This window comes from Canis lupus, chromosome 20 (assembly GCF_003254725.2).
Source record: "Canis lupus dingo isolate Sandy chromosome 20, ASM325472v2, whole genome shotgun sequence".
Classification (NCBI taxonomy): Eukaryota; Metazoa; Chordata; class Mammalia; order Carnivora; family Canidae; genus Canis; species Canis lupus.
The window spans coordinates 50,537,623-50,563,566 of record NC_064262.1 but is presented as its reverse complement, the minus strand read 5'-3'; the positions used below and the strand labels follow the sequence as shown (position 1 = coordinate 50,563,566).

Sequence of the window (25,944 nt, the reverse complement as noted above, 5' to 3'; positions counted from 1 at the left end):
TCTGTCCTTCACTGCTTTCATGTTTTGTCCCAAACATCTTCCCAGTGACGCCTTCTCTGGCTGCCTCATTTAAAATGTCCACGTTTCCACCTCAACACAATCTATGTTACTTATTTCTCTTGCCTCTTGGTTGCCTTCCGGGGAGAGCTCAACGGTTGACATGGTTGCTTCGTCTACGTGGTGCCATAGCACTTGCGTCTGGGACTCAGCAGCAGATCAAAAAATAGCCAGACTAATAGTGCTGGAGAAGTTCTAAAGAAAAGGCGGCCACGACTGAAGCCCACCACGTCTTGCCCAACGGACCCTGCCATCCCCCGGCCACAAATAAATAAAAGCTCCCAGACCCGCCCTTGGCCCAGGGGCCGGCTAGCCTCAGCCCCAGTCCAGCCTGCCCGCCTCCCGCCCTTACGCACAGCCTCGGGTCTTCACTTCTGAGTCTCAATCCCCCCAGGCCAACCCTTTCCCGCAGACCCCGCAACCATTCCGTCCCATCCCCCAACATCCCGCCACAGCCGCGGGAACCACCACTACCACCACCGCCGCAGTGGCGCTCGCTCTGCGCATGCCCGGCAGCGTCGGGACGCAGCGTGAGGACGAAGACCCCAGTGCGCATGAGCAAGACCGTCCCGGACTGACGGGTGGTACAGCAGGAGCGCCCGCTCTCTCTGGTCCCGCCCACCTCCCCGAGGCTCCGAGCGGACGCGCACGCGCACTGGGAGCGGAAGGGCGGACGGGCGCGCGCACGAGGCCGGGCGGGCGGCGGAAGCGAGAGAAGCCGAGTGTGGGGGGAGGGGAGCTGGCGAGTGCGCGCGCAGCGGGGGCGCGGGCGGCGTGGGGGGGCGGCCGAGGCGGGCGGGCGCGCGCGCGAGACTTACCCTCACTCGGCGGTGGTGGCGGCGGCGGCTTCTTTGTTTCGTGAGGAGAGGCGAGACGCCCACTCTGCCCCCGGCCCCGCGCGGAGGGGCGGGGGCGGTGCCGGGAAGGCGACGGCGCCGGCCACTCTCGGTAAGGAACGCGGGCCGCGGGGGGAGCGCGGCGCGGGGCTTGGGAGGACGGTTTGAATGGAGCCGGGGCGCCGAGGGGGGAGGGGGCCGCCGGCGCCCAGAGCGGGGCTGGGGTACGGCGGCGCCCGAGGGTCAAGAAGCCTGGCCGGCACTGCGCGCGCGGGCAAGGCCACAGTGTAGCGAGGCCGCGGCGGCTACAGCATCCGCGGGCCGTGGGGTGGGGGCCCGGGCCGCGTGGAGGCCGCGCGCGCGCTCTCGCCGGGGTCGCCGGACAAAGCTCTCCGCCTCCTCTGCGGGCCGGGGGCCGGGCACCCGGTCGTAGTGTCCGTGGCGGCAGCAACAATAGCAGGGCGTCGGGGCTTTTCTGGCTACGCTGTAACGGGTTTGACCCGAATGTTGTCTTTTTGGGGAGGCTGCGGTCGGGGCTTAGTAGGAAAAACCCCAAATGAGTCTAGTGTCGCCTGGAAACGAGCATAAGCAGCCCATTTGGGTTAGCCGATCTAAAATTTTATTTTTAAAAAAATCACAAATTCTGGATTTTCGAAGAAAAGTAAATAACTCCCCCAATCCCTTGCAAGTGGTGACTTCAAAATGTTTGCCCTGAAGTGGGGAGTCTAGAGCTAGTGGGGGAGGACGGGTAGAACTGTTTGCTGTTGAAAGCATTGTTTTTGTTTTGCGTCCTTTCGTCTTCATTTGGTTTTCTAGATTTTAAAGCTTTTATTTAAAATGTGGGCCTTTAGGAGAGTGTTTTGTGCTGGTCTTGAAGACACCAGTCTTGATTTTTTCCCCCCAGTGAATCCTTGGGGAAACTAGGGAATAAGCGCAAGAGTCACTTCCTGGGAATTTGGAACAAGTTTTCAGTTTGAATTGACAGATCCAATTGGAGTTTGATTCCCTGCGCTGTCGGTCGCTTAGCTGTGTGACCTTAGATAAATAGCTTAATCTCTCTGAACTTCAGTTTTTTCGTTTGTGAAATGGGGATAATGCCACAAATGGAGTTGGTGAAAACCTGTAAAATGGTTCCTGGCAAGTGGGAAGTACCATTGTTGCTGTCAGGCCCAATCTCCTCCTTCATTATGGAGCAAGTATTTGTTGAGTCCTTCCTGGGTGTTCGATGGTTGGTGGTTGGATGCTCTGAGGAGCCTCTCCAGTTTGGTAGGGGAACAGATGGTAAATGTGGGAAGAATTCCCCATGGCCCATCATGTAATCCTCATTACCCTTCCTGAGAGAGGAACACAGTGAATGCACAGAGGAGCGATGGGAGCCAGAGATCAAGGAAGTTGCTTGGAAGAGGGGGCCTTTTCTCAGAATCAGGGAGGATGTTCAGGCTTGCATTTTGACCACCTGGAGCAGTCATTGCTTCCCACTGCTACACTCGCATGTCACCTTGATCCTTTCCTGTGTAGCAGTTACCCCAGTTTGGAATTACATATCCGATCTTCTCTGAGGGCCATCAAAGCAGGGATCGTGTCTGCTTGGTGTCCTGGAGTATACCCAAGATGTCTGGCCCATAGTAGGTCCTTAGGGAACATTTGTGGAATGAGTGAGAAGAATCTCTGGGGGTATGGAGTGAGCGTATGTGTGAAATGCTTGGTATAGGACTGGGTTTGGGTTGTAAGCAATGAATGTTACTTGTTCTTGTTGGTTTTTTAACTTTCTAGGCCATTGTCTCCTGGGAACGAGGGAATTGGGTGGTTGGTAAGGGTGGTGGTGAGGACTGCTAATTCTGGGATCAGACCTCCTGGATTCACACCCAGCCTTCTAAATCCTAGCTTGACCTTAAGCAAGGCATTGACCATTAGGTACCCCCACTTGTGAAACAGGCATGATAGCTATGCTACCTCAAACAGTTGTTGTTAGGGTTAAAAACATAGCATGAGAAGCTGTTTAACACACTGCAGTGCCTGACATATAGCAAGCACTTGATTTATTGGAGTTAATGTTCTTTGTACGTACGTGTGTATATATTTGTAAGTCAACTATTTAAAAAATGAAAAAAATAATTTGGAGTCATTCTATATCCCAGGAAGCTCAGATTTGATGTGCTGGTTATATGTACTTTAATGTCTTTAAAATCAATTCATACGTAATTATAACAATATTAAATGCTCCTCCATGTGCCACATACCTTTGTCATTCCTTATGGACCCTCAAGACACTGGGAGGTAGCCCTAGACTAGCCCCCTGTCTTAGCTGTTTATGGAATGTAGGAGAGATTAGGTGTGTTGGGTAAGAACAACATTCTGCTGGTGAAGAAACTGACATTTAGGCTCTATTCAGCCTTCTGGGTTCAACTCCTGGCCTTGCCACTTTTCTTCTTGGTGCCTTAGAGAAATGGAGGTGACAGTTCCTGGCATTTAGTGAATCCTCAGATGTGTCAGCTAGTTTTGGCCTCAGTCATTAAGGCTGCTATGGCACAGAGGGACCCATTCATATTGACCATAGACAGAACACAACATGAATGGTACCCCCCAGAGTTGTGCAAGAAATGGCCCAACCTTACATTCCCTCATTCGGACAAGTGGGCATTGAGAGCCTACCATGAGCCAGGCTCTGACGGGGCCTGAGAATTCAGTCAGAAACAGGCAGACAAGCGCCCTGTTCTCATTTAATCATATCCATCTCCTTAGTTGCAAAGGGGGGCACTAATAGTACCCTGCAAGGATTATTGCAAGGTCTAAACAACAATGACATCTGTAAAGTGCGTAGGACAGCACCTAGCACACAGTGCGGAACAGTTGGTAGCTGGTATCATTTATTAGGATTCCTACAACATCCTGGCAGGTTGAGATACAGAATATATCTTTGTCTTGCTGTAATAGTTCTGTATGTTTTCAAAGTGGTAGCAAAGGAATCAACTTTTCTATTTTGCTTTTTGTAACTTAAAGATTGTAAGCTTGCAATTTCACCATAATGCACTGGAAAGAAGGAAGTGTGTTTGGTGGTATGGGTTTTGGAAAACATCAAATGTTTGTTTCTCATCTCGCATATTTCCTAATAACTTGTAACATTGATTGGAACAGAGAATTAATTTTTAAAAAAATTACTCATCTAGGTGGCTCAGTCAGTTAAGTGTCTGGATCTTGGTTTCAGGTCAGGTTATGATCTCAGGGTTGTGAGATCGAGCATGGGGCTCTTTGTTCATCAGGGAGTCTGCCTGAGATTTTTTTTTTCTCTCTCTCTCCACCCCCAAAACAATTAAAATTTTTAAAAATAAATACTTAAAAAATTAAAAGGATGTGCAAAAGCTACTGTAAAAGGGAAGTAACTGCTACTGGATTATTGGGGGGGAAATGTCTGAGGGGGGACAGTTCAGAATCGAGTCTGAAGCTAAACGCAGCTGCCATTGCTGTAAGCCTTATGGAGATCATCCCTAAGAAGTGTAAGGCTCATTAATATGATTGGAGTTTTTGGTTAACTACATGCTGATGACACTAATTTTTCAGGACATGGATTTGATGGGCATGAGAAATTTGACCTCAAATCATCTATAGTAAAGGAAAGGCCCTTGAGGATAGTGCCAGATGTAGCTGGGTTTGCTGGGCAGTTGGATTTCATAGGGCAGAGAGAATGGAAGGGATGCATCCATTTCCCTCTCAATTCCCTTAGAGAAGGGGTTTTCTTTAGAAAACGGAGAACTGTTAGCAGGGCATAAACCAGCCCAGGCCTCTTCAAAGCCTTTGCGACTAAACTTATCTCCAGCATGCTTCCCTTTGGGACTGTTTCTTTGTTATAGAGGGGGCATGTCTTCATTTTTGCATGTGGGTACTTGTTACTGCGAACAGTCTGGATTTTGCTCAATGTGAAGTTCACCAGCCCTGTGTGAGATAAAAGGAGGATGGACCCTGTATTTAGTGGCAGTGAGCTTTAAAATAGCTCCTTGGGATGGTTTAAGTTCTCTTTTCACAAGTAAGTCATGCCCCACTGGCTCAGGAAGCAGGTGGCTGCATGGCAGTTGCTGTCTCACCTGTTACAGAGGGAAAGGGGTTTGATGTGTGCCACCCTGACTTGGACCATAAGTCCCAGTACAGTGGAACAATGGATGATTGCGCTGTCTTAATGGTGACACTGAAGCACAGGGGTCCACTTGTCGTGCCCTGGGAGCTGCATCAGGCCCTGACGACTGCCATTTGTGTCTTTGATCACAGCCTGGTCTGCTGTACTGAACACCCATGTCTGCCTCTTGGGAACACACCCTGGATACCCCTGCCTGTCAGAGTGCTTCCCTTTGCCTGTACTTTGCACCATTTCAGGCTGGCCTCTGCCTTTTGATCCTCAGCCTAAATCAGTTACTCAGGCCTTGGAGTCAGACAGACTTGAGGCAGGATTCCCTGTGTGATGTTGGACCATTGACTTAACCTCTCTCTGCAGAAAACCCCTTGTTCCTCCCATAGTCTCCCCAGTTCGCACCTCCAGTTGCCAGTACTGAACCAAGGGATGCAAGTTGGAGCTAAAATCCAGCCTGGCTGGGTTTTGCCAAACCTGGCTCCAGGGCTGGTCAGCCCTAAGGAAGGGACACCTTTTCTTTATTTTTATTTTTATTTTTTAAAAGATTTTATATATTTATTTATGAGAGAGAGAGAGAGAGAGAGAGAAGCAGGCAGGCACAGAGAAACAAGCAGAGGGAGAAGCAGGCTCCATGCAGGGAGGCTGATGTGGGACTCCATCCCAGGTCTCCAGGTTCGCACCCTGGCCTGAAGGTGGCGCTAAACCACTGAGCCACCCGGGCTGCCCAGGGACACCTTTTATATATATTTCAAACATTTTATGCTAGCCGAGGCCCTATTGGTTACCTTGGTCATCATTGACTCCTTTCATTCTTGTTTGTTTGATTTTTTTTTTTTTTTGAGAGAGAGATGTATAAGATAATGACGCATATAGTGAGAGCGAGCATAAGCAGGGGTGAGAGAGAGAAGCAGGCTCCCTGCCAACCAGGGAGCTGATTTGAGGCTCCAACCCAGGACCCCAGGATCACGACCTGAGCCAAAGGCAGACGCTAAACTGACCAAGCCACCCAGGCATCCCTACTCCTTTCATTCTTTTAACCTTAACATCTATTCATCAGTGTGTCCAGAGGAATCTTCTAAAACCATCATCAGACCATGTCACCACCCTGCCCAGAACATTCCAGCGGTTTCCCCTTGTACCTAGAGTAGACTCCTACCTCCTCACAGCTGCCCTCAAGGCCTGTGATCTGCCCTCTCCACCCATCTCTGACTTCATCTGCTGCCACATCCCCCTCTCCTGCTCTGATCCAGCACAGTCCCATCTCAGGGCCTTTGTTCTTGCTCTTGCTGGTCCCTCTGTCTATCAGTAGCCACTGATTCCATTCCACTTTAGGTCTCTGCTTAGATGTCCCCTCCCTGAGACCATCCCTGGCCACTACGACTGAAAGAGTGATTCTTGTCAGCCTGATTGTTAACCCTGCTTATTTGTTCATAATACAAGTTCATAGCAAACCCCCTCACCCCAATGTAATCATGTCATGTTTACTTTGTGCTTGCCTCTGTCACTCAGTTGTCAGTTGCACCAGGCAAGGGCTTGGTTGGCCCCTGGATGCCCAATACCTGGTACTCTGCTGAGCAGAGTTGGCTCTCAGTCAGTATTTGAGGTGGCTGGGAGGGACTGTCACAAGTGAAACTGTATAGATGCCATGCCTCCCTGGCCATTCTTGCATTTTGTGCACTCCTATTGTGGGGGACTTCTCTCCCACCCTCTCCACAGGTTATGTGTTGTTGTCAGTGTAGAACATGCAGCAGGTACCTCAACAGACCCGGCAGTAGTAGACCATAACATCCATGTGGGGGTTGACCAGCCTTAAAAAGAAAAAAAAGAAGGGCAGCCTGGGTGGCTCAGCAGTTTAGCGCCGGGTTCAGCCCAGGGCCTGATCCTGGAGACCCAGGATCAAGTCCTGCATCAGGCTCTCTGCATGGAGCCTGTTTCTCTCTCTGCCTGTGCCTGTGCCCCTCTCTCTCTCTCTATCTCTCATGAATAAATAAATAAAATCTTTTAAAAAAAGAAGAAAAGAAGAGAGACTGTGTTTCATGGGGAGCATGGTCAGGACAGATTTGTAAAGCTGGTTGGATTTACTTGATGTATGCTTGCTGGGTCATGTTGTGACTCCAGGTCATGGTCGAAAGAGTTTGGAAAACGCCCATCTAGTGGCTGCATAGGGAAGTGTTTGTATTCTCTCCCTGGAGACTCTGCCTCTCTCCCTGCCGGGTGAACTCCCCAGGGAGAGAGAACTGGCTTAGTTGTCATATGTTTGCATTTTCCCCATCAGTGGTTTTCACGTGAATGAAAACTTTTTTTTAAAAGGCAGGAGGTGTGGATTCCAGTGAATAAATTGATACACAATTCCCAGTGCTAGAAATGATACAGTAGACCCCCTTATTGGTGGAGGACACAGAACCCCAGTGGATGCCTGAAACCATGGATAGTACTGAACCCTATCTGTACTGTTTTTCCTATACATACATGCTTATGGTAAAATTTAATTTATAAATGCACAGAAGAGATTAGCAGTATGAACATTAATGTGAGGAAACTTCATTTAATAGAATCAGGAGGACAGAAGGAGGAGCACTCAAACCCCACTGCTTGTTATCAGTTGTAGACCCAATAGAAAAAGACCTGTCTTTCAAGTCACCTTGCAGGTCATAGTACTTTACTATCCCAGCTGAGGAGGAAAGGCTTTTCTTTTCTTTCTTTCTTTCTTTTTTTTTTTTTTTTGGAAAGGCTTTTCTTCTGCCCCAGCAACAGCCCAGCCAATGAAACACTACTGCACTTAAAACTCCCTATTTACTCCAGTGGGCTGCTTTTTTTTTTTTTTTAAGATTTTATTTTATTTTATTTTATTTTTAATTTTTATTTATTTATGATAGTTACAGAGAGAGAGAGAGGCAGAGACACAGGCAGAGGGAGAAGCAGGCTCCATGCACCGGGAGCCCGATGTGGGATTCGATCCCGGGTCTCCAGAATCGCGCCCTGGGCCAAAGGCAGGCGCCAAACCGCTGCGCCACCCAGGGATCCCCTTTTTTTTAAGATTTTATTTATTTATTCATAAGAGACCGAAAGAGGGGCAGAGACATAGGCAGAGGGAGAAGCCAGCTCCCCATAGGGAGCCGGATATGGGACTCGATCCCAGGGCCCCGGGATCAGACCTGAGCTAAAGGCAGTCGCTCAACCAGTGAGCCACCTAGGTGCCCCAGTGGACTTCTTGTTCATAACAGCCCTTCTGACTTCCCCCTTTCCTTCCAGAAAAGAGCATTCTTTGTTCTCCAGACTTGCCTGTGGTTTTGCCATAGCTTACTTGTCCTGGATTGTAGTTCTCTGCTCCTCCTGAATGAACACATTTTTGTAGGTAAATTAACCAACAGTTTTATTTTTCAGGTTAACAACTTATAATAAAATGGAACACTTATGACAATATAATGTATTAATGTGGCGAATGTGCTCTTTGTCTTTGAGAAGACCTTATTGTACTGTACTCGCCCTGCTTATGATGATATGAGATGATAAAATGCCAATGTGATGAAATGAAGTAAGTGACATATGCGTTGTGACGTAGTGTTAAGCTACTGTTGGTTTTCTGGCAAAATGCAGTGGGAGGATCATCTGCTTGCGGACCAGGGCTGACTGGGTAACTGAAACTGGAAAGCGAAACCTGCATTGGGGGGTGGGGGGGGTGGACTACTGTACTTGGTGACAGAGGACTTCACATGTCTACATTTTAGGTAGAGCGGATAAGACACTATAATTATCATGACGGGTTTTTTTGTTTGTTTGTTTGGTTGGTTCTGAAGTGTATTCCTTTTTAAATGTAGGACAAGGTTTTGCTACTTAATTATATCTGCAAGGAAAATGCTCAGCAGCCAGCATGCAACAGCTAGTGTTGGGGAAGCACTCAGGAATAAGCTATTTCCGTATGTTACCTAAGACAACAGATGCCTCATCCTGTACGGTCTTCCAGGTTCACAGACCATGTGCCTCTCACCATCAGGTCAGGTGTGGACAGTTTTCCTACTACAGTGTTGGGGAGAAACCTTGTTTTGTAGTTTTATATTTAAAAAAAATTTTTTTTAAAGATTTTATTTATTAGAGGGGGGGGGAAGAGGCAGAGGGATAGGGAGAAGCAGACTCCCTGCTAAGCAGGGAGCTGGACACAGGGCTCCATCCCAGTTCCTGGGATCATGATTGGAGCCAAAGACAGACACCTAACCAACTGAGCCACCTGGGCACCCCTTGTTTTGTAGTTTTTTTTTTTTTTTTTTTTTTTAAGATTTTATTTATTTATTCAAGAGAGACCGAGAGAGGCCGAGAAACAGGCAGAGGGAGAGGCTCTCTCTCCCCACAGGGAGCCTGACGTGGGATTCCATCCTAGGACCCTGGGATCACGACCTCAGCCAAAGGCAGATGCTCAACCACTGACCCACCCAGGTGTCCCTTGTTTTGTAGTTTTTTTGTTTGTTTGTTTTGTAGTTTTAATGTGACAAATAAGACTGCTTTTGCTGAAGGCATCATGCCCAGCCTCCATGATCAGCCTAAGTACCCTGCCATGGCTGGGCCATGGTGTGTCTGCCAATGAAAATACATAGGGGAACAAAGTTCTCCATGCCCAAAAAGCATGGGGCCAAATTTAAGTATAATGCTGGTTTTCAGGCAAGATAGGAAAAAAACAAATGCAATCATAATCTCAGCAAGCAGATTTTAGAGGGTCCCAATTTAGTGTTAGCAGTCTGTCCTGCTTCGGTGGCTGACCACCACCATTCTTTTTATTTTCACTTTATTTTATTTTTTCTTTATTTTTTCAATTTTAGTTCCACTATAGTTAACATATAGTGTTATATTGGTTTTAGGTGTTCAATATGGGGATTTAACAGTTCTATCCATTATCTCAGTGCTCATCGTGGTTAAGTGGAGTCTTTAATCACCATCACCTATTCCACCCATCCTTCACATCCCTCCCCTCTGGTAACCACCAGTTCTCTAAAGTTAATGAGTCTGTTTTTTGGGTTGTCCCCCTTTTTTTTCTTTGTTCATTTGTTTTGTTTCTTAAATTCCACATGCGATCAGATGGTATTTGTCTTTCTCTGACTTATTTCATTTAGCATCATATTCTAGATCCATCCATCTTGTGACTTCTGTTCTTTTTTGTAAGAGAAAAGCAAAGGTTGGTGTGAAGGAAGAAACTAGATGTACTCCTTAAGCAGTCTGGTTCCGCATTTGAATGTCGATAGATGTTTCTATTTTAAATGATAATTTTGATGAAGTTGAAAGTAGACAGAAAATAATGCAATTCTCAAATTCTTTCATCTTTTTTTTATTTCCACAAAGGTACTTCCCAGACATCTTTTCTGGGTTTTTATTTCTAAGGTATTTTTCTGATCTAGTCTGGTTTGTTTGTTTGTTTGTTTGTTTTTAAACTATGATTACAAAAGTAATAGGTTATTGTAAAAAAATAAACACACGAAAAACACCAGAGATCTGTGATGTGGAAAGTGTCAGTTCCCCATCATTTACCTCCTGACAGCTGCTGGCCACTGCCAACCAGGGTTTGGCAAGTTTTCTTTGGGCTGGCTTCTGTGTTCAGCTGAACCTGCATAATGTCTTATTCTTAGCAAAGTGGGGTTTGGGCCAACCACACCTTACACTGATGCCTCTTTCTTTCCTCTGTTTCATCTTGGATCTTCTTCCACATTCGTGTGCATGAAGCTCCCTCATTTTTAAATAGTGTTCTGCTTCTGGGACATAGATTGTGTGAGGGTTTTGACTGCTCGGCAATTGGGATGATTCTCAGAGAAATCAAGGTGATGTGGCCATGTTACCTCAAGACCCATTGGCCCTGGGGACCTGTTTTCCTCTTGCAGCTTGCTGGATGTCTTAGCTTTCAGGTTTTTGATTCTTGACCCAAAGCAGTTTTACTTCCCATCACATTCCTTTGGGCTGCCTACCTGGATTTCCAGGCTCCATTCCCTCCTTTAGAGCCCCCCAAACACACGTGATCCATGGGCCACATATTCCTTGATTAGGCTTCCAGATATACGTGTAGAGTTTTCATTGTTTTGTCCCTCTGTCCCCTTGTCCTTACTTTTCTCATCTGCTTAGGTGTGGCTGTCTGGTTTAAGATGGATTTCAGTTTTGTGCTTAATTATCTTCTTTTTCCCAGCCCAGACACCAAGTGACTTGTCACAGAAGGACTTGTAGGAGTCCAGTCTGAACAATGAAAGCCCCCTGAAACTCCCAAGACCATGGGATGACCTTGGGGGCCCAAGGAATTTGCTGAAAATTTAAAATCCTTAGTTTACTAAGTAGGAAAGGTAGAGGTATTTGGTGAGGAGGAAAGAAGGGGGTTGAGGAGAAGGCTGTTCCTTGCTCTCAGATCTCACTTCACTTCTGAAATTTCTGGCCAAGCTTGTCAGGACCTCCTGAGTAGGCAACTCGCTAGAGTACAGTAGTGCCAGGTCCCATACACTCCCCAGTTCTCAGGAGGTGCAGGCCCACCCCTGTCCTTTAAGGACGGTTGATTGGCCAAAAGGAGTTTGAGGCTGGGTGAGAACACCATGTTTGTGGCGGTGGGATCTAAGAGGCAGAGGATAATTTGTAGCAGCTCAGATCCTGACCACTGATTGCCAGGGTGGACCTCATCACTTAAGACCGCTGGTGGTGGTGGTGGTGGTGGTGGTGGTGGTGGTGGTGGTGGTGGAATCCCTGGGTGGCTCAGCGGTTGGGCACCTGCCTTTGGCCCAGGGCTTAATCCTGGAGTCCTGGGATCAAGTCCTGCATCAGGCTCCCTGCATGGAGCCTGCTTCTTTCTCTGCCTATGTTTCTGCACGCCTCTCTCTCTCATGAATAAATAAAATCTTTAAAAAAAAAAAAAAAAAAGACCACTGGCTTTTGTTTGCAGTGGGCCTCTGTGGCCTTCAGGCAACCTGTGTCTCTTTTCCCAGTTCGGCAGAGCTGCCTTGTGCAGCCTTTACTTCCCGAGTTTGTTCCTGAACGCTTTGGGACAGGAGCATCTTTTGAGGTTTGTCCTGCCGGGGAGGCTAAGGTGGGAAACACATTGTCCAGCCTGGTTACTTACTACATGCCTCAATTTACTCATCTCTTTAAGAGAACAGGAGGATAGAAGAACTTACTCTGTACTTTGCTTTTGGGTCAGTAGTGACAAGCAGTAAGCACCTTCACAGTAAACATGGGGGCCCTTGATTTTGCCAGCATGGTGGTATTACTTCCTGCCTGTACATGCCTTGCATGTATTAGCACAGATGATGCTGGCTATGATGCCTGAGGGAGGGATTGGTCTCCTCTGCAGCCTACAGAGGGGGAAACAGAGGCTGGAGGAGGTGAAGTCACTTATCTAGTATCATGCAATTTGCAAGTCTCAGAGTCCCGGCTGTACTTCAGTGAGTCGCACTTCACATGTTGCTTCAGCCTTGTGACTATAGCAGATTCGCGGAGATGCTGGGTGGCCTGTGAGCCTCAGGGACCCCTCTGTCATAGGCCCGTGAGAGTCCCTCTGGGAGGTGTGGTGGTATGGGCTCAGTAAGTAAATCTCAGTCCTTACCACCGAATGGGCTCACAACCCTAGTCCCCTTCCAGCTGGATCATCATCTTCCTTGTTACTTGTTTGTGACTGATAATATCCTCAGCAGTAGAAAATCACTAGGAGGCGGCAGCAAGTCACAGTCTTTCTGGATTTTATTTTATTTTATTTATTTAATTTTTTAAAAAAATATTTTATTTATTCATGAGAAACACACGGAGAGAGGGGCAGAGACACAGGCAGAGTGAGAAGCAGGCTCCATGCAGGGAGCCCGATGTGGGACTTGATCCCAGGTCTCCAGGATCACTCCCTGGGCCGAAGGCAGGTGCTCAACTACTGAGCCACCCAGACATCCCCTCTTTCTGGATTTTATTTTATTTATTTTAATTTTTAAATTTTTTAAATTTATTTTATTTTTTATTTTATTTATTTTTCTTTCTGGATTTTTTTTCTTTCTGGATTTTAAAATATCCCTTTCCTTCCTCTATCTCCACGACCTTGAAATAGTAAGGAAAAACCAATTTCCTCTGCTCACAGCGCTCTGACACCAAATGTGTGGGTTTTCCACATGGAGCACGTTTCTGCAGATACCAGCTGGGTGTCCTACACTTCAATTCTGACACTAATTACCCAGAGTTAGTGCAGACCCCAGAGGTTAGGGGCTCAGTCCCACAAGACTGTTCCTCACTTCAGATGCCAGTCCCAAGTAATGGGTCCCCAGGTTACCTATACTTCTGTCCAACTTGGTTATAAATCCCCAGAATCCCCTCCAGAGTCTTGATTATTTGATATCACAGCTCATAAAACTCGGAGACACGTATGTTTACCGGCGTATTATAAAGGATATTATAAAGAATACAGACGAACAGCCATACGAAGAGGTAAATAAAGTAAGGTCTAGAAGGATACTATGCCCATGGATTTGGAGAGCACCACCCCCCTAATACATGGATGTGTTCACCAACCCAGAAGCTCTCCTAGCTTCTTAGAGTGTTTATGCATGCTTCATCTTGTAGGCATGATTCATAATTCACTTTTCAATTCCTCTCCCCTCCTTGGAGGATGGGGCTGAAAGTTCCAAACTTCTGATCATAGGTTGGTCTTTCTGGCAACCAGCCCCTAATCCTGAAGCTATCCAGGAGCCCGGCAAGAGTTACTTCATTAGAACAAGACACCCCTACCACTTTAGAAAATCCAGGGGTTTTAGTCAAAAACTAAAGGCAGAGACCAAATATATATTTCTTACTATCTCAGGTAGAAAAAATTTTCTTTTAAAAAATATTTGAGATAAAAAAAAAAAAAATTTGAGAGAAAGTGTGCCAGTGCGCACAAGCTGGGGGAGGGGCAGAGAGGGAGAGGCCGACTTCCTTCAGTACAGGGATTCCCAAAGTGGGGCTCGATCCCAGGACGCCAAGATTATGACCTGAGCCAAAGACAAACGCTTAACTGACTGAGCCACCCAGGCATCCTGTTAGACAAAATTTTCTTAAACAGGGCTCCAAAACCATTAACCATGTAAGAACAAATTTGATAAATCAGATGCCATTAAGATAACTTCTCTGCATCACAAGACTATTAAGAGGGGCAGCCTGGGTGGCTCAGCGGTTTAGTGCCACCTTCAGCCCAGAGTGTGATCCTGGGGACTCAGGATTGAGTCCCACGTCAGCCTCCTTGCATGGAGCTTTCTTCTCCCTCTGCCTGTGTCTCTGCCTCTCTCTGTCTCATAAATAAATAAATAAAATCTTTTAAAAAAATTTTTAAACAAGGCCATTAAGAGAATGCAAAGGCGATCCTCATACTGAGAGAGGAACCACATATCCCCAAGTAAAACACTAGTGAAAACAGGGCTTTTGCACAAGTGAGAATCTCAGTGGCCAGTATACAGAAAGGTACTCAACACCATTAGTCACAAGGCACACAAAAGATATGATTATACACTCATCAGAATGGTTACAAATTAGGCTGTGACAGCACCAAGTGTCAGTGTCGATGTAGAGGAACTAGAATGCTCTTCCCTCTGCTGCGGGGATGACAGTTATGTGGGATTGTAGTCCTAATTTGGAAAGCTTGCAGTATTTACCAAAGCTAAATTTATGCCTTCCTATGACTAATGGTTCCACTTCAGGATACCCAAGGAAAATAGATGCCTCCGTCCACCAAGTGATGTTCATGGCAGCTTCATTTGTGCTAGTCAAAACCTGGTAGCAGAGTGTGCAAATACGAACACGGACCCATGAGGAGGAGTGAATGCCCACTTTCCCGCTAATGTGGACGCCCTCATGGAGGAGCAAGAGGATACTACTGTATGTTTCTTTTTTTTCTCAGATGCAGTTCAGTAACAAGTGAAACCAAAGATTGATAGAGTCAAAGCAGTGTTTCCCCCCTGGGAGGCTAGCCTCAGGGGAAGGGCCAGGGGTGCCCTGCAGGAATGTTCATCCAGCTGTACCCCTAAAGTCAGGGCACTTTAGGTATGCCCAAGCTCAATACAAGTAGATAAAATGCTCCTTCTTCGGTACCACACTGAGGACCAGAGCGCTGCTTCCATTTCCATTTTCCTGCCCACCCCTTGTACTGCTGCACATCTGGCAGCCTGTGTCTGTCTTTGTGCACGTACCAGCACCCTGACTGAGCACCTCAGTGTGTGGCAGAGCCCAGCCTCTGTGCTGCTCAGAATGGTTTTGCCTCATGCCTATACTTTTTGGGTCCCTTTTACTGTCCATACATGTATCTGAGCTTTCAATCCCAAAATGAGTTTGCTTCCCATAGCTCCATGCTCTTACCTGCTTCATCATAGCCTGACACTTGAGAGGTGACAGCTTCCAAAGCACTTGCCATTTTTAAAACCCTCTTTTGGGGGCACATGGGTGGCTCAGTTGGTTAAGCCTCTGCCTTCAGCTCAGGTCATGAACTCAGGGTCCTGGAATGGGACCCTGCATTGGGCTCCCTGCTCAGCACGGAGTCTGCTTCTCCCTCTCCCTCTGCACCTTCCCCTGCTTGTGCTCTCTCTTGGTCTTAGTTAATAAGTTAAATCTTTTAAAAAATAAGAATTAAAAAAAAATAAAAAACTCTGGCAAAACTCTGCTTCCCAAAGGTAGATGTTGCCATATTTCGGCACAAATGTTTTTTTTTTTTATTCTATTAATTAACATATAGTATATCAGTAGTTTTAGCGTAGTGGTCAGTGATTCATCAGTCTTCTATAACACCCAGCGTTCATTACATCATGTGCTCTCTACCCAGTTACTCCATCCCCCCTCCCCTCCCCTCCAGCAACCCTGTTTGTTTCCTGTGATTAAGAATCTCTTATGGGGGATCCCTGGGTGACGCAGCGGTTTGGCGCCTGCCTTTGGCCCAGGGCGCGATCCTGGAGACCCGGGACCGAATCCCACATCGGGCTCCCGGTGCATGGAGCCTGCTTCTCCCTCTGCCTATGTCTCTGCCTCTCTCTCTCTGTGACTATCATAAATAAATAGAAATTAAAAAAATAAAATCTTTAAAAACAACAACAAAAAAGAATCTCTTATGGTTTGTCTCCCTCTCTGATTTCATCCAAAATGTTTTATTTTTCCCTCCCTTCCCCTATGTTCCTCTGTTTTGTTTCTTTAATTCCACATATAAGTAAAATCATGTAATTGTCTTTCTCTGATTGACTTATTTCACTTGGCATAATACCCTCTAGTTCTATCCACATCATTACAAATGGCAAGATTTCTTTTCTGGCTGAGTAATATTCCATTTGTGTGTGTGTGTGTATACATACATACATACATACCATATCTTCTTCATCCATTCATCTTTTGATGGACATCTGGGCTCTTGCCATAGTTTGGCTATTATGGACTTTGCTACTGTGAACATTGGGGTGTAGGTGCCTTTTCGGATCACTACATTTATATCTTTGGGATAAATCCCTAGTAGTGTAATTGCTGGGTCGTAGGGTAGCTCTATTTGGCGCAGAAGTATTTTTTGATGCCCTCTGACATCTTTGGCAAGCTCCTTGTTTGTGTTGTTGGTGAAGTTCATGCTGCTGTGGGTGGACATAATGAATTTCCAGAGGTACAATGGATTTTGATAGGAAGAAGGACTGACATTAAGTACAAACTACCTTTATAAGAGCCATCATTCCAAAGACACTTCCCAGTGCTTGCTCTTTGGCATGTCTGCCTTTAGATAAAGAGATGATGTTCCCTAGATGGTGTAGATTTTATTTGCTGTCAGTTTCAGTTGGCGTGACTTAGAATAGAGGCCTTCGGGTGAGGAGGCATCCATGAGCCACAAGATTCCTTGAGTATTTTCAGGGCCGTTGTCCCTCTTGCCACCTCACTGCAGTCTCTGTGGGCCTCTCTCAGGGGGCCCAGGGACTCGAAGCCAGAGGGGCACCCTGAGGGGCCATTTTCCTTGACCAAGCTGTGGCTATCTTCATGTCACTCAGCTCCACCTGTGAAGTATGACTACAGGTGTGTCGTGTCCTAGACAAACCCTAGGCCAGAGGTTCAGCCAGAGGTTCAGACTTCAGAATCAGCATTTTTGAAAAGGAGATTGGGACACAGATCACTCTCACATGGCAGAGACCAGAGTGGCATTTGGAAGTAACGAGGGATTCTTTTCTGTAGCAGAAGGTGTGACTGTGCACATGCATTGGAATCAGGTCGTTTTGCCTCTAAATGAATTTTTTAAAAAGATTTTATTTATTTATTCACGAGAGACGTAGAAAGAGAGAGAGAGAGGCAGAGATACAGGCAGAGGGAGAAGCAGGCTCCATGCAGGAAGCCTGACTGATGTGGGACTCAATCCCGGGACTCCAGGTTCACACCCTGGACCGAAGGGAGGCGCTCAACTGCTGAGCATCCCACTTCTAAATGTATTTGTCTCCAAGTTATTTTTTAAAAGTTCGATTCTACCCCTGACCCCTGCCCCAGGCTTACTGGGTTTTGGATTTGTGGGGAAGAGATTGTGAGCAGATACCAATCCTGTAGCACTCTTGTGAGGATTTATTTAAGGTACAGCATTGAGGCTCCTTGGACTGTGGAGGGAATCCAGAAAGCCCAGAGCACATGGAGCACTCCCTTGCGTGGTTGGGTCTGTTCTTAGTCAGGCTGATGCATTAGTCACTGGTCCATGCCCTGCCAAGGTTTCTGGTCCTCTCTTCTCTGATTATTTAGCCACAAAACTGGAACAAAGAAGTTTGGACTTTCCGATCTGTTATCAAGGAAAATTTGCCTACCTTTCAAATTAAAACCTTTGATTTAATTACGAGGATTAAAAATATTCTTACACTTCTTCTCTTTTTTTTTTTTTTTTTTTTTTTAAGCTTTTATTTAGGGGCAGCCTGGGTGGCTCAGCGGTTTAGCGCCACCTTCAGCCCAGGGTGTGCTGCTGGAGACCCAGGATCAAGTCCCACATTGGGCTCCCTGCATGGAGCCTGCTTCTCCCTCTGCCTATGTCTCAGGCTCTCTTCTTCTCTCTGTGTCTCTCATGAATGAATAAATAAAATCTTAAAAAAAAAAAAAAGATTTTTATTTTTTTATCTGAGAGGGAGCACAAGCTGAGAGGAGATGCCGAGGCAGAGTCCCCACTGAGCCAGGGGCTCAATCCCATGACCCTGAAATAATGACCTACCCGAAGGCAGATGCCCAACCAACTGAGCCACCCAGGCGCCCCAGAAATGTTCTTACACTTCTTAACAAAATTTATCCTTAGAACCAGAAGTGCCCAATAAAGTTTAGGGACACAGAGAGTCACTCCAAAAACCAAAAAAGTCCACAGAAACAAAAACCGCAGTTGTAACATGCCAATAAGAGAGAGGCTTTTAAATAACTTGGTATGTAGTCGATTGAGGGAACACAGTGGAGCCACTAGAATTCACCTTTTGAAGACAAGTACATGATAAAAATGGTCCTGGGTATAATTCTATGAAGAAAAAAAGCTTGCCTAGAATGTGCTGAGTAATACTGTTTGAGTGTGTGTGTGTGTGTGCGTGTGTGTGCGCACGCACTCGCGCCTGTGTGTGGAATAGTCTAGAAAGGAGACAGTGAAGTGTGGTGGGGTCCCAGCAGTAACAGGAGGGCAGCTCTCCACCCTGAGAGGGCCCACCCTGCACTGCTCAGCTCTATTTTTTTTTCTTTTAAGATTTTATTTATCTATTTGACATAGAAAGTACAAGCAGGAGGAGCAGCAAAGGGAGAGGGAGAAGTAGGCTCCCCACTAAGCAGGGATCCCAGCGCTCTGGGATCGTGACCTGAGCTGAAGGCAGATACTTAACCCACTGAGGCAACCCCCAACCCTTTCTTCCTACTCTGCACCTTTCCCTGCCCTGCTAGCTGGGGTTAGGAGAGCAGGATTGCTTATTGCTCTTTGCAGGGCAGCAAGCATTTCACCTCTGTGTCTCGTGGGATGCTGGGTGATTTTAAGTTTCTGTGTTCTTTTTGCATTTTCTGCATTTCAGCCCTGCAAATGTATTTATTATGCCACCGTCATGAAAGAAGTTATTAGATTGAAGAGAATTTATTTCAGGCTATATATAACTACACAGTAGGTTGAGAGTTACCTGAACATTGAAGCCTTATTATAGAAAGCATGTATAAAATTTACCAGCTCATGGCCCGGTGGTAGCAAGCAAAATTTACCATCATCATTAGATTTTTTTTTTTTTAAGTATATTTTTGGATCTTGTAGATGCTCTGGGTATCAATTTTTAGTTTTTGGCAACATTCATTTAACTTTAGACACGTGAATATCGCTGTAGAACTGTTTGAGATATCAGAATGCCATTGTTTGTATAATACTTTAAATGAATCTATGTTTTAAACTTTCATTTATTTTATTTTATTTTTATTTATTTATTTATTTTTTTATTTATGATAGGCACACAGTGAGAGAGAGAGGCAGAGACACAGGCAGAGGGAGAAGCAGGCTCCATGCACCGGGAGCCCGATGTGGGATTCGATCCCGGGTCTCCAGGATCGCGCCCTGGGCCAAAGGCAGGCGCCAAACCGCTGCGCCACCCAGGGATCCCCAACTTTCATTTATTTTAAAAGAAACTTGGTCTCACTGCCTTAAGTAAAAAACCAGCATCACTTGCCGTGAATATTTGTTTTTGTTGAATTTATGAAGGCCCACTTGGACACGGTTGCCGGCAGAGGCTTTGAGTGTTAGTCTTGCTCTTCCTTGTAAATAGGAAGATGGCAAGTACTAGGTGTGAAGGATGTATCTGTACTACCCTGAGATGTTCATTCTTTTTGTTGTGATCAGAATAATAGCAAGGGAAGTGAGACCCCAAGTGGGGCAGTGGCCGTGGACTTCCACCTCCTGAGTCCCATCCCTTCCTCGGGGACCTTTGATATGATTTTGTATGCCTGATGTATTCTCTTCTGTGAGAAGAATGGCGATGGAAGGTCTGGGTGGGGGTGGGGGTGGGGGTTGCACGTCAAAGGTGCCAGCTCTGTCAGATGGGTGCTTCTCACAATACTGTACATGTGGTCCTCCCTTGCCAGCTCTGGTGCCCTAGTGATGGCCGTGATCCCCAAACTGACCAGGACTTCTTTCTAACAGGAGACCACTGTCTGCAGCTCCTGTGAAGATGTCCACTCCAGACCCACCCCTGGGCGGAACTCCTCGGCCAGGCCCTTCCCCGGGCCCGGGACCCTCCCCTGGAGCCATGTTGGGCCCTAGTCCAGGTCCCTCACCTGGCTCTGCCCACAGCATGATGGGGCCCAGTCCGGGACCTCCCTCAGCAGGACACCCCATCCCGACCCAGGGGCCTGGAGGGTACCCTCAGGACAACATGCACCAGATGCACAAGGTAGGGAGCCTGGGCCCACCACCCTGATGGTCTGGGTCAACGTGATCAGAGATGGGAGGGTAAACAGTACATCCTGGCTTCTGCTGTGAGCCAGCAGCCTCCCTACTTTGTGTCTCCCATGCCCTTCATTCCAAATGGGAGATGTGGTAACACTGCTCCAAAGTTGCCTCTTGTTAATAAATAAACATGTCCAAATCCCTAAAAGTTCCTTATGTCACATGGTTTCCTGCATTGGGCTGCTCTGCTCACCCATGTAACTTACAGAGCAGGCCATGGGTGCTCTATATCCGCACTCAATCCTGCACTTGGGTGCCACTCACTGTTTGAATGACTTCTTGAACTGATCAGGGGTGCTTTTGCCAGTGAGGTGAGAGAAAAACCTCAACACAAATAGTTTTCCTTTCTCACTATGTTCTTAGGTGGTAGTTGGGGAAATCAAAGAAATGTCTTAGGTGTATCAGCATCTAAAGGAAAAGGTAACATGTTCAAGCCTCAGAGACCACAAGACACCCTTTGTGTGAAAATAGAAAATGCACATTGTGCGGCCCAGAGGTGAGGGGTCTCTGCTGACCCCTCCAGCCTCCCTTCTGGGGCTGTCCATGTGTTTGTACCCTATTCCACTTAAATCTCCCCCTGTCCATCAGAGGTAGGTGATGAGGAAGTAGGGTCCCTAGGGTCCCGGAGAGATGGTCACTTACCATCTGATGGTCAGTGGTGAGTCATCTCATCCCTCTGGCCCTTTTTGCCTCTCCATCTCCTGCACATTTCTGTCCATAGTATCTTTCTTGTCACTTCCTTCTTGGGAAGCTGTTGGTGACTTGACCCCCCCCCCCCCCCCCCCCATTTAGTCTGGCTTCTCCAGCACAGCTTCCTTCCCTCTCTGTCCACCTCGTTTCTTCCTCTTGGGGTCATTTGCACATACTCCACAGGTCTGCAAGACAGCTGCTATTTGTCCTGCTTGGTGTTAGGACCCAGATGGTAGTGAGACACCCCTCGCCTGCAGAGATTGCAGCTTCCTGAGGGCCCCACCCTTTTCCTGCATATGAAGCTGCTCCTGTGGTCGCCACCAAGCACCCTCTCTTCATCCTCTCTTCCTTCTCTTATGGTACACACTGAGCTGTAGTTGACTTTGCTGGACCACCCTTTAGACTGAGTTCCTGGAGACCAGGATATTTGTGCCAATCAGGGCCTAGCAGAGTGGCCTGGAAGGGTCTTAGAAAATGTCCCCTTAGGAATGAGCCTTAGGAGAGAAAATAGGTGTCATCAATCTACAGAGGTCTGATGTGCCTCTTAGGAGGGACAGAACCACACCACAAACAGCTTTCCTCCCAACTAGTAGGCTGGAGGCCGATCGCAGATCAGTGAGGACACCTAACGTATTGCAATCATACTTCTAGGCAGAAATTTCTGTCTGTCCCTTTGATATATAGTCTCCCAAGGAAGAGGGTTTCTGATCCAAAGATTTGTGGTCACCAGGTCTCTTTGTAACGATTAGTGGAGAGCTTGGTGTCCCAACCAAAACAGCTCCTCATGCAGGAGCTCACATCTTTTCCTCATGGTATTTTGGACATCTGAAACTGTCTCATGGTTCCCTGATCCATCTCTCCCTTCACTTCCAGGCCACTAGTCCCTAGGTGACATTGCTTCATGCATCTGCTTGAGACCAGCAGGTGTCAGGACCATGGCTTGGACCTAAACTGGTTGGTCACATTGGTGATTCAGTACATACCAGGGCGACCTTGGGCGGACATTTTCAGTGGCAGTGAACTCTTCGGTAGCACTTTGCATGCTGCCTCTTCCTGTTCCCTCTTGTTGATCTTGCCTTGTCATTGACCCCTCTTACAGCCAATGGAGTCCATGCATGAGAAGGGCATGTCGGATGACCCCCGCTATAACCAGATGAAGGGAATGGGGATGCGGTCAGGGGCCCATGCAGGGATGGGGCCCCCGCCAAGCCCCATGGACCAGCACTCCCAAGGTACTGTTTCATTATTCTTCTCTCCTTGTGTTTGTTAAGCTCCTCCCCTCAACCCTGGATGTCCTGACATCATTTTCCTAATTGGGTCTCCTGGTCTCCCACAGGTGGATTCAGGGTAGACAGGTGGATTCAGGGTAGACCCAGGACAGTTTAGCCCTGTGGGAGACTGCCACAGACGGCTGTTGAGCTTGGACTTGGCCAGTGCCTGTTTTGGGCCTACTTGTCTTATAGCAGCCTCAGGAGAGGGAACACTGGTGGCATGCATCCATATATGCAGCACTGGAGTTTAGACAGGGGCTGAGCTGGGTGGGCTCCTTGGGCCAGCAGCTCCCATGCCACCCAGGAATGTACTAGAAATACAGATTCCCACTTCAGAATACTGAGACAGGATCTGGGCAGAGGGAGCTCAAATTTAACAGGCCTTCCAGGTGGTTTTTCTGAACAGGGCAGTCTGAAAAGTGATGGAGTAGATGACTTCCTGTCATTGGGGCGGGAAACTCAGTGCCTCCAGGGTCTCTGCACTTACTGGAAGTGAGGGGGGTGGTCTATCCAAGCTGAGGGGCAGGAGGGCAGGTCTGAGGGAGGCGTGGATCTGAGTAACAGCTCAGCATTGACCATCAGCAAGCAACTTGCTGAAAGCTGAACCAAACTAAACCAGTTGTGCAGACCACTGGTCAGGCTGCCAGCATGTGTCCTCTCTCTGGGTACTCCTTGTTTGCATCATGAGAATAAAGTCATTTGGCCGCCCCCTGTCTTGGGATAGGAGCTGGTGTAAGCACAGCTGAAAGGTTACTCTCTTTGCCTTAGAAATCATAGGATGTGTGCTGCTGAGTGACCACTTGGATCCACATTGCTTCACAGGTTACCCTTCCCCCCTGGGCGGCTCCGAGCATGCCTCCAGTCCGGTTCCAGCCAGTGGCCCGTCCTCAGGCCCACAGATGTCCTCTGGGCCAGGAGGAGCCCCACTGGATGGTGCCGATCCCCAGGCTTTGGGACAACAGAACCGGGGCCCGACTCCATTTAACCAGAACCAGCTGCATCAGCTCAGAGCCCAGATCATGGCCTACAAGATGCTGGCCAGGGGGCAGCCCCTCCCCGACCACCTGCAGATGGCAGTGCAGGGAAAGCGGCCGATGCCTGGGATGCAGCAGCAGATGCCAACACTACCTCCACCCTCTGTGTCCGCAACAGGACCTGGCCCTGGCCCCGGCCCCGGCCCTGGCCCGGGTCCAGGACCAGCACCTCCAAATTATAGCAGGCCTCACGGTAAGGCCCGCTGTCCACAGTGCTTGGGGTAGGGAGGGGACTCAGAGCAAACTGACCAGAACATGGGCAGTGATGTCAGCAGACCTGGGCTCTGTTGCCCACGGGCATTCCCCGGAGACTGCATGGGGTCAGCAGTGCTCAGGGAGCAGGGCTGCTTTTGTAATAAATGTTGTTTCTCCAGCTGCCTCCCTGCTCCCCTGCCCCCTGCCCACACTGAGGGGCTTGTTGTTGGATGTGTCCCCTGGAGCCAGGCCTGCCTGTGGGGGTGGTTGCAGGCATAAATACAGGGTGCCTTTTATCCTCTTGCTTGTTTCTCCCTCTGTAGGGATGGGAGGGCCTAACATGCCCCCCCCAGGACCCTCAGGCGTGCCCCCTGGGATGCCAGGTCAGCCCCCCGGAGGGCCTCCCAAGCCTTGGCCTGAAGGTAAGTTCCCTCTCTCTTGGTGATGTGCCTGTTCCCTGGCTGCCGTCATGAGCTTGTACCCTGCAGCCCCAGATGAGCCTGCTCAGAGAGAGGGGGCCAAGGGCAAGTCCTCACTTCTCTCTGCCTTTGTTGGGTCTTATCTGTCTCTGGTCTTAACTGTCTCTGGTCAGTTCACAAAGGGTTAGGTTTGGTTCTAGTGCATGATTCCTGCCCCAGTTTGTTCTGTGGGTTGAGGTAATCCTAGTCTCCTTACCAAGGAGAGGAGGGTCCTAGTGAACAGTCCACTGGATGACTCTAGTGAGAGGCTGTGGAGAGGCACTGCTGCAACCACAGATCCTATCCTCCAGGATGTCGTGCCTCCAAGCCTGGTGTCGTGTCTGATCCCCTTGCCTCCTGAGAATACCCCCCTCCTCCATGCTGTGGGGGGCAGGCAGGGAGGGGTAACAGTGACAGGTTGGCTCAGGGCTCTGTTTCTTCTGTGTGCAGCCTCTCTTCTGTGTAAAACATAGTCATCTGGAGGTATTGGAGGGTCACTTCTGGGGATGAAGCATGGACAAAACAGACTTATTCCTTGTCCCCCTGTGGCCTGAGGTTTAGTGATAGGCACTGGAGAGCTTATGGCTTAAATAGGATTCCTTGGGCACCGGATGCAAGTCTGGAAGCTGCTACTCCTGGGAGCGGTGCTTAGGCAGGGGTGGCTTCGGAAAGGAGCATGTCTGCTGAGATCCAGAGGAGGCAGGAGGGAGGGAAGACCCCTCAGGGAGCCCTGAGTGAGAAGCCCTGTGTCAGCCTATGCAGGCCTCCATCAGCCTTGGGGATGAGTTTGTTCCAGGGCTGTGAGCACCCAGCAGGCTCTTCACTTACCCCCAGAGTTGAGCCAGAATTCAAAGCTGTGCCTTTGCCTCCTCTCCCTCACCCCCACCCAGGACCCATGGCGAATGCTGCTGCCCCCACGAGCACACCTCAGAAGCTGATCCCCCCACAGCCAACAGGCCGCCCTTCACCTGCGCCCCCCGCTGTCCCGCCCGCTGCCTCCCCGGTGATGCCACCCCAGACGCAGTCACCAGGACAGCCTGCCCAGCCTGCCCCCATGGTGCCGTTGCACCAGAAGCAGAGCCGCATCACCCCCATCCAGAAGCCGCGGGGCCTGGACCCTGTGGAGATCCTGCAGGAGCGGGAGTACAGGTGAGTGCCCTGCTGCCTGGGGCCACTTGGGGTTGCTGCCCCTCACCCAGGTCAGCCCTGTCGCTTTGACTCATAGTGCTAGAGGCAGGTGAGGTTTGTGACCAGAAATCTGTCACCAGTTGCCTAGTTCTCTGTGACTATGTACCCTTCCACAGAAATACTGTGTGTGTATAGGCAGACAGAAACAAGTAGGCACACGGTACCCAAGTATCGCATGACGTGCACACTGCTTCTCCCATAGCGACATAGCGTAGATTATCCCGTTTGTACAAAATGAGCTTTTCCATTTTTTGGATGCATAGGATTCTGTCCGGTGACCGTACCGTAGTTTATTTAGCCAGTACTCTGGCTGAAGGGATGTCAGGTGGTTTCTAATTTTTTTCCCCCTAATCTTCTGTTAAAACAATCCTGGAATAAACACATTTGCTTATCTTTCTTGTCTCATGTGCATGCATCAGCATAAATCTCTAAAAGTGCCATTGCTTGATTATAGGGGACATATACAGGGAAATTTCCTAGATTCTGTAAAAACTGTCCTCTGTAGAGGTCGTACAGATGGATATTGGCATGGAAGTGCTTGTTTCTCCCTGCTAACTTTTAGCTCATCAGCTCTCAAAAAGCAACCTGTCAAAGCTTTGTGGAGGGCGCTCCTCAGAAATCACTAGTTGCTGGCTGCTTTGCCAAGGGCTTCTGGGTGCCAGGTGCTGGGGAAGGTAACTGGGCACACGGTGCACCAGTAT

At 48.2% G+C, this 25,944-nt stretch overlaps 1 protein-coding gene across 8 annotated transcripts in view; it reads left to right on the top strand.

Moving 5' to 3' along the window:
* Positions 1-865: 865 nt before the first annotated feature.
* SMARCA4 (SWI/SNF related, matrix associated, actin dependent regulator of chromatin, subfamily a, member 4) overlaps positions 866-25,944 on the top strand; it is a 93,453-nt gene continuing 68,374 nt past the window's right edge. For 7 of the 8 annotated variants that reach the window (XM_049098521.1, XM_049098526.1, XM_049098525.1 and 4 more), the window contains exons 1-5: positions 20,102-20,351; positions 22,197-22,329; positions 23,191-23,595; positions 23,921-24,019; positions 24,946-25,204. In XM_049098521.1, coding sequence (XP_048954478.1) covers positions 20,130-20,351; positions 22,197-22,329; positions 23,191-23,595; positions 23,921-24,019; positions 24,946-25,204 — 1,118 coding nt within the window. In that variant the 5' untranslated portion in view covers positions 20,102-20,129. Of the gene's footprint in view, positions 1,006-20,101; positions 20,352-22,196; positions 22,330-23,190; positions 23,596-23,920; positions 24,020-24,945; positions 25,205-25,944 lie in introns of those variants that run through there. The other variant, XM_049098527.1, reaches the window with a different exon arrangement.